The sequence below is a fragment of the Erinaceus europaeus genome, chromosome 6 (assembly GCF_950295315.1).
Source record: "Erinaceus europaeus chromosome 6, mEriEur2.1, whole genome shotgun sequence".
Taxonomy (NCBI): domain Eukaryota; kingdom Metazoa; phylum Chordata; class Mammalia; order Eulipotyphla; family Erinaceidae; genus Erinaceus; species Erinaceus europaeus.
In genome coordinates, this window is record NC_080167.1 from 63,291,578 (window position 1) to 63,300,455 (window position 8,878).

Consider the following 8,878-nt stretch of genomic DNA (forward strand, 5'->3'; position numbering starts at 1 on the left):
GTATGCCACTACCCAGACCCTTATATTCATTTTTGAGTTTGACTAAAACTGACAGCATATAAGTTTCAAGTATACAGAGTGATTCAGTTTGCACATGTATTGCAAAATGATCACTACAATGAGTCTAGTTAGTGTTCACCTCACTACAGATATTGCTGCATGTTTTGTGATAAAGACTTTGTTTCTCTCACAAGCAGACATTTACTTCTCGTGCCCTCACCAGCCCTCTCACACCAGAGGACAGCTTACAGTTTTGCCTGTGACCTACATTTTGAATACTTCAAAATGTTTTCATTGCGTTCTATATGAAATAAACATCCCCCGCACCCCAGAGTCAACTCCAGTCCAAGTTCTGCTTAGTGTTTTCCCTTCTGATCTTGTCTTTCAGCTTCTCTCTCTGAGTGCGATCATCCCATATTCATCCTTCTCTTTCTGGCTTTTCTCATGTAACATGATTCCTTCAAGCTCCATCCAAGACGGGGTGAAGAAAGTGAAATCATCATTTTTAATAGCTGAGTAGTATTCCATTATGTATCTAGACCATAACTTTCTCAGCCACTCATCTTGTTGTTGGACACCTGGGTTGCCTCCAGGTTTTGGCTATTACAAATTGTGCTGCTATGAACATAGGTGTACACACATCTTTTTGGATGAGTATGCCTGGTTATCTTTCTTCCTTCCTTCCTTCCTTTTTTTTTTATTTTTTATAAACACAGAGAGAAATTGAGAGGGGATGGGGGAGAGAGAGAGGGAGAAAGAGAGACGCTTGAAGCACTGAAGCACTGCTACAATACTTGTCAAGCTTTCCTCCTTCAGGTTCAAGAACCCGCGTCCTTGTGCATGGCAACATGTGCTCTACCGGCTGCACGTACTTTATAGCTTCACCGCCCTTAAATCCTAACACAACCACTGTAGCATAGAATACAATTTGTGGAACCGGTGCAGTGGCTCACCTAGCTGAACACACAGTTACAGTGCGCAAGGACCCAGGTTTGAGCCCCCGGTCCTCACCTGCAGGGGGAAAGCTTTCCAAGTGGTGAAGCAGTGTTACAGGTGTCTCACTTGTCTCTATCTCCCCACCCTCTCAATTTATGACTATCTCTATCCAATAAATAAATGACAATAAAATTAAATGAAATAAAAATGAAACACAATTCATATGCAAGGCTTCATATTTTTTATGAAAATGTCATGAGTTCCAAATTCCAAAAAAAAATAATAGTGTACTAAAATTCTAAAATTAAAAAGGGGGGTCTACATGCCATGGTGGAGTTAATATTTTTAAAAAAGATTAATTTCCTTGGCAGTAGGAGATGCCTCATCCAGGAAGGCTCATGCATTACCAAGTGCAAGTCCCCAGCTGGGATCCCAGGAGACTTAGAGCAACGCTGTGATGTCTCTGCCTCTGTGTATCTCTCCCTCTCTCTGTGTCTCCCTTTCTTCTGTCTCGCTACACCTGGGGAAAAAAAAAACCTGGCCAGAAATAGAAGGATGTGTGAGGCAATAACACTGCAAAGAGAAATCACTTTATGAGAGAGAATGGGAAAGAAACCAGAGCACTGCTCAGCTCTGGCTTATAGTGGTGTTGGGGACTGACGGGTCTCCTTACTTATCCTCATATATGCTGTAGATACTCCGAGTTCTCACCAAGGCATCCTAATTACATGCAAGATTTTCCAGTAAGTCTTGCAAATGTCTGGCATAGGAGGCTTCTAAACTGATTTCATAAACTTGACTGGTACCTGATCAGCTAATATGTTAGATGACAGTATTTTATTACTAGAAACTTATAGTTCTCAATCATGCATCTAGCTGTGAAAACAGTTGACAGTTGACTTAACAAATTTGCATACACTTTGGCTATTTTTTTCCCAATGTCAAATTCAAAGCTATATAGTGAAAGCCTAGAGAATCCAATATCTAGAAGCTAGAAAAGTATGCAATTCTATCTTGCTCTAACAGTGAATTGAAATGCCTCATACTGACAGAGCTCATACTAAATCCAAAGGGATAAGCTGGCATCTGCCCACCTCTGAACATACAGAATTAACAAGCTTATTCTGGGATCGTCCACAGAAGTACTGGGCACCTCATTTCCATACCGAGAAGTACAATACATGGAATAATGTAGAAGCCGCTGCTAGATTCTGTGGACTACTTAGCAATGGCCATAATCCTGGCTGCAGCTAAGTATACACACACATCTCAGCAGACACACCTAATGCCAAGCAAAATCAAAGCCGTGCCAACACGCACACAATCTTGCAACATAGCAGCCTCAGCCAAATGTATAAGGAACTGAAACTTCTTTAAGAAGAGGAGGTATTAACAGTCCATTGTTAAAATGTAAAATCCCTCCCCCCCCTTCTCTCTTATGGCAATGTGAGGGCCTAAGACCTCCTCCCACTTGAGCGATTCTACCACTTTCTTTCATTCCTCTTATTCCAGATACTGGGAGGAAGAATGCTATCACAAAGATTATTCTTGCTGTTTATTTGGTGTTTTATGAAATGGAGACTTGAAGACCGCCCAGCTCTGACATACGGCCGTACCAGGGCTGATTGAACCTGGGACCTCTTGGATTTTGGGAATGTGGGTCCCCTACTGACAGACTGAATTGTTTCCCTGAAAGTGTAATCTCAAACTCCGCTTGTACTACACCCTGTATTATGGTTAAAAGAAATCATCCCAAGGAGACATTTCACTTTTATAGTCCAGGAAAAAAAATTAAAAGTTAATTTAAAATGTAGGTGTGTAAACCACGAGAAATACCGAACTAAGACACCGTCTCCATCTTCCATTTACTGCAAACCTCTTGAAAGACCATTTATTCCTTTGTAAACTCCTGATCATCTGACGCTTTAGGCTACTCCACAATAAAGTTCCTTAATAAACTGAGGATCTTAGAATCACGCTCCATCACAGGAACCAAACACAAAGTTGGTTAAAGTCAAAACATGCACACACACACACCCATCACCCTGCTAATTTTATAAAAAATTAAAATGCTATGTGTATCTTCTTAGGAAGATGCCAGATTAGTAGTGTAAATCAGGGTCAAACTTAGCTATAGCAACTCAAACAAGCTGCCAATGTAATTAGACATAAAATGAAAACTGTAGAAATAATCCCACTTGTTTTGTTTTTTACCTGAGTACTGCTCAGCTTGGCTATTCGTAGTGCTGGAGATCAACTCAGGACCTCTCCTATACAAGCCGAGTGCAGATTTCATTATTTTTATTGCCACCAGGGTTATTGTCGCTCAGTGCTAGACTATGAATCCACTGTCCCAGTGGGCACTCCCTCCCCCGCTTCCTATTTATTTGATAGGACAGAGAAAAGCTGCGAGGGACGGGGAGACAGAGGGGAAAAAAGAGAGACATCTGCAGACCTACTTCACTACTCATGAAGGGTGCCCCCTGCAGGTGGGGAGTAGGGGCTCAAACCTAGGTCCTTCTGCATAGCAATGTACATGCTCAACTGGGTACATCACTGCCAGCCCCCCGGAATAATTTTTTTAGAACTGTTAAATTTTTTTATCTTTATTGGATAGAGACAGCCAGAAATTGAGGGGCGGTTGTAGAGAGGGAAAGAGAGAGAGACACCTGCAGCCCTACTTCACCACTAATGAAGCTTTCTTACCCTCTGCAGGTGGGGACCAGGGGCTTGAACCTGGATCTTTGCACACTGTAGCAGGTGCATTCAACCAGGTGTGCCACCACCTGGCCCCCCAGAAATAATTTCTTCTAATTCATTTTTCAGGCATGGATAATATGTCTGACTAGTGTCCGTAGGATTTCTGTTTCTCAGAGAGTCTGTCAAGGTTCTAAAATACCCTTCCTATACTAAAGCTTTAGCTTTCTATTTCTAGACTTTAATAAGAGATTGGTTTTCATACTCTCCTTATCAATTTAAGAAGAATAATAAAAGAAAAAAATACTTAAGAAAAGTTTGGCACAGAAGTAAAAGCAAATTATTAAGTGTAAAAGAAATTCTGAACATATAAGACTCTCCTATAATTCTGAAATAAATGTTACACTGACAATGAGAAACACAGATAGGAAATGGCACAGTAAACAAGTGAGTTTTGGAGCCAGAAATAAAGGAAACGCTCTCTGTTGCTCTAGACATTCAAATGTGATCTATATCCCGACACAGTGAAAGTAAGAGAAATAATTTATAATTGTGTTTACTCCACAAAATTACCATCAGCATTTGAGATAAGAAGCTACGTTACCTACAATGGGGTGAATTTTTAAAACTACAGTATGTTAATGAGATTTCATGATAGTGTCTATTTTTCAAAAGGTATGATGGCAAATCACTTGGCAATTATAGTGGCATTCTCCAGTTAGATAGACCTATTATTTACCTTTCTGGAAAGTCACACTGCTAGGGTGGCCTGGGGTTATGATGACAGACACAGTATTATCACTCTCCTTAAGAAGTCTGACTTTTCAGGAACCATTTCTTCTCTGAGAGAACCCAAGTCATTTAAAAAAAAAACGTCTAATTTGCAGGGATCAAAATCTTCATTCAGACTACAGCTTTATATTTTGGCCTATTTGCAAATAATCTGATTAAATTTGGATTATATTTAAGGTCTCTTAGTTATTCTAATTTTTTTTTTGCTTTTACCCATTTGCCACTTTGTATTTCCAGAAACTGGATTTATTTACTATAAGAGTTTGACATTATTAAACAGGTATGCCTTATTACTATAATCTTTGCCCCATTTAAAATACTTTTGTGCGTTTTTATTTTCTGGGGACTAGTGCAAAAGAAAATGCAAGGAGCAAAGTTTTTATTACCTGCACAAGTCACATAAATTAGAAAACTGTAAGAGCTTTATCAAGACCTTATGAAGAAGGACTGCTATCTGTAAAGAAACTGTGATTGTAGGTAGCAAATAATTTTATCCTGTATTACAAATAATCATAATACAAATTAAAGTGATTTGCACTGCAGCTCCATAAACAAACACACAAAAAATTTAAACACCTCTATTAATGACAAATGTCACTTAGAATAAAAATGTTCTAAAAGTATCACAAATATCTTTGCTTTCTGCATTGAATAATGGGCTGCAAAAAACATGGAATCATCTCCATACTTAATGAGCCAGTATAATCTAATGTTTCCCTGCTGATATTGTGAAATATTCAAATATAAACTTGTGCATTTTCAAAATAAATAGCGTATCTACATGTTTAAACTAAAGTTTGAAGATATACATTACTTTCCTAAGTCAGGTTTTTCTATCTGGAATAATTTATTTAGAAAATACTTTGCAAACCACAGAAAATTTGTATTTCCATGTCAGATGGATATTAAGAAGTGTAAAGTATAAAAAAACTAGAATAATTTTCTTCTCCAGAAGTGCCAAATATTAGTATTAATACCATTACTTTAATAAGTATGAAGCAAATAAATAATATGAAGCAAAACAGATTTTTTCCTGTAACTGCCCCCTGAAATAAGCAGATGTGCACACTACAATTTTAATAAGCCTAAACACAAGTCAACTTTCAGACTCTGACAAATTTTCAGTAACTCTTAAATGATAACCTTAAATATTCTGGAATGCCACTTTTCTATTAGGCTTCTACCTTATTAATAATTTTTCTAAAAAATAAATTTGGTAATGTGGTGTTACTGTAATATATGAACATTCTCAGCTCACTTAGTGCCTTCTTTTCCTGAATAAATCTGTGCTGTCTACACGTACAAAAGTTTGTGTCATCATATTTATTAAAGAAAACTGTTGTGTTGTCCAAACCTTTCTCTAGTCTTAACATTTAATGAATGCCCTGTGGCTAAGCCATCTGTAAAATGCTGATAATAACTCCTGTGCCTCAGCATGGTTTTGAGAATTTCCAAAAAGATGACAAAGCCAGCCAAATGTAAAGTAGCGCCGCTCACCCGGAAGAGGCTAAGTTGCCTCACTTCTCTTGACAAAGTAATCCAATGATTTCACATCTGCCTCTTCTTAATCCCAGGAGAAAGATACCAACTGCAGATGTCTGTGAGTGCTAATTCCCAGAATGCCTCTTACTCAAACAAAAGTACCAAATCCACTGCTCCTTCTTCCATCTACCTTCTACGCTCTCTCAGTCATGGAAAATCTGAAAGCTATCATGTGCTTGGCCTTCACTGAAGGGTCCTAGTGAGGGGTGCCACTCTTCAAGGCTCTCAAAGTGTGGTCTGGGCCTTGCAGTTTCAGCACTGCCCTGAGAGTCTGTCAGAAATGTCAGTTATCCATCCACACCATCCCAGACTCCCTAGAGAATCAACCAGTGGGCTGAGGCCGGGCCATGTGTCTGTTTGATGCATCCTTCCTGCCACTGTGATGCACAAACTAGAAAATGCCTTCAGGCGGTTGCCCCCACGTGAACCCATCCACTTACAGCCCGTGTCCTGATGCCCACTCGCCACACAGCTGACTTTTCACTGCGCTCCCTAACAGGCACCTCCAGCACCCAGCACGGTACTGAGCTAACAGACAAGACTGAGAGGAGACACAACTCTGCACCTGCCTCATGAACCCTTCACCTTCCCCCCGCTGCAGGACCTGCCTCGCTGGGCTTTTCTCCTTCCCAGGAGAGGAGGCAGATGGAGGCTCCAGTAGGCGCCTGCCCAGAGTCAGGGCCAGTTGTTACCTGCACCAGCGTCATCTGCGAGCCAAGGGCCAGGAGTATCTTCTCTGTCTTGGTGGGGTACGGGTTGTCGCGGTGCTTGTATAGCCACTGTTTGAGGGGCCGCGCCATGTCCTGCAGAGCCTGTCGCTTGTGCCTCACCTTCCCTCCGTTCTGCCGGGCCCTGCGACGCGGTGGGGGGAGGAGGAGGAAGCCCGCTGAACGTCAGGACCCTCTGGGGGCTGCCCACCAGGATCCCCCCTTCTGGGTGGCTGTCAGCCGCCGCCAGGCGCAGAAAGGCCGCTGCGCCCTAGCGTGCACCTTAGGGCCCCCAGCCGCACAACTTGAGTTGTGCGAGGATGGGGGGTGAGGATGGGGGGTGAGGAGTGTGAAAGCCAGTAGGCGGAAGGAAAAACAACTGCCCGCAATCATTACCATGATTTCCCCCAATAAAATCATTTAAAAAATGTTTAGATGAAAACTGCTAAGCGACTTCATGGAAAAAGTCATTTAAGCTGCAGATCTGCGCAGCAGGGCTGTCACCCTCAGCGGCCTGCTCTGCGCCCTTGGGTGGCCCTGGCCTAACAGCATGGGTGAAGGCTGCTGGCGGCTCTCGGAAAGTTCTTTGAGGATTAATTTTTTTGGGGGGTCATGCCTGCCTTTCGGGGCTTCCCGCCATCCTTGTTGGCAGTCACAGGCAATGTTGTCCACTGGTCCTCGAGAATAAAGCTCGAGTCCGGGGACTCCCCTGCCCTGGGTGTGTTCGCGGTTCTCTCTAGTCACTCTGGCAAAAAAAAAGGGGGGGGCATCTTCCAAAGGGCTGAGGGAGGAAGAATGCAGAATGTGGGGGCTTCTCGAGGACCGGAGGCCTGGAGCGATCTGAGCCGCCCGGGCGACTGCTCTCGGAGGGGAACCTGGAGGCCCGCCTGCGCTCCCCGGCCGCTCCGGGAGGTGTCGCCGTGTCGCCGCCCTGGGCGCCCGCCGCTGGGCTCCGCTCCGCTAGGCTCCCGGGCCTCTCGCGCCTGCGCCGCGATCGCTGTCCCCGCGGAGCTGCGACTCCAGCCCGGGGCGCGGCGGTCACGTCTCCACCGGCCCCGGCCTCTGACTCCAGGCGGCCCCTCGGTGGAGCGGAGGCACAGGTCGCGGCCATGAACCTCACCCGGTTGCGCCGAACCCCGCCCGGCAGCCCGCGCCCCGGCCCATCGCTCAGCCCGGCTCCTGCGCACCCGCGTCCAGACGCGCCGGGAATGCGCTGCCCTCCCCCCGGGGTCGCGGGTGTGAGCCCCTGTCTCCTCTGCAAAGGCCCCGAGGAGTCCCCCCACTTGCAAACACTAAGCCCATCAAAGGGCCCGCGCGCGGGGGAGCCCCCCTACCCCGGCAGGACCCCCGCCCCCACCCCGTCCCGGCCAGGGCGCGCTTACCCGGTCCTCCGGTGCCGCAGGCCGAGGTTGTCCTTGAGGGCCGGGCCGTCGGGCAGGGCCACCTCGGAGCGGGCGAGGGGCCCGTCCAGGACGGCGCCGTAGGCTCTGCCGCCGCCCCGCTCCCGCTCCGCAGCGCCGCGGTCCTCGAAGAGCACGGCGCCGCCCAGCTCGTTGAAGACGAAGGTGCTCATGGTGCCGGCGGCCGGGGGCGCCCGGGGGCCGGGCGGGCAGCTCCGCGGGGCTCGGGGTCTAGGGGGCGAGGACGCGGCGTTACCGGGAGGCCGCTCCCCCCGCCCGTCCCGGGCCCCGAGCCTGGCGGAGGCGCCGGGCTGTCGAGCTGCGTGAAGGAGCCGCCTCTCCCGCCGCCGCCGCCCCTGGCCGGGAAGCGCGACCCTTGGGGCCAGGAGCTCCGCGCTGCCCGCGCCCCCCAGTCCAGCGGGGCCTCAACCCCGCGGCTGCACACGCGGCCGGCGCTTCCCCTCGAGCCGCGAAGGCGGGGCCGGGCGGCCGGGAATCTGGGGCAGCTGGAAGAGCCGCGCCCACAAGCCCCCGGGGACTGAGGAGTCCCCGGTCTGACGTCGGGTCTGTCCGTGTGTCCCCCGGGCCTGCAGGACGGCCCGCTAAGGCCGACGGGGCGGGGAGCCCCAGTGGCGTCGGGGACACACGCCCTGCGGCCCCCCCCGCCCCCGCCCCTGGGCGTTCCTGCTTCCTAGCAGCCCCTCCCCGGGAACCCCGGGGGGGCTGCACCCAGGTCCGCCGCCTGCGCCCGGAGTCGCTCCCCGATTCCCGCTTCCGAGGTGCGGAGCCCATGTCAGCCTCCCA

General features: G+C 47.5%; 1 protein-coding gene across 3 annotated transcripts in view; it reads right to left on the reverse strand.

The window, feature by feature from the left end:
- MKX (mohawk homeobox) overlaps positions 1-8,640 on the reverse strand; it is a 76,460-nt gene extending 67,820 nt beyond the window's left edge. Inside the window, exons 1-2 of one of the 3 annotated variants that reach the window (XM_007525917.3) lie at positions 8,057-8,640; positions 6,660-6,819 (exon numbers count right to left, since the gene is read on the reverse strand). In XM_007525917.3, coding sequence (XP_007525979.1) covers positions 6,660-6,819; positions 8,057-8,247 — 351 coding nt within the window. In that variant the 5' untranslated portion in view covers positions 8,248-8,640. The remainder of the gene's footprint in view (positions 1-6,659; positions 6,820-8,056) is intronic. The other 2 variants (XM_060192356.1, XM_060192357.1) reach the window with 2 other exon arrangements.
- Positions 8,641-8,878: the final 238 nt, after the last annotated feature.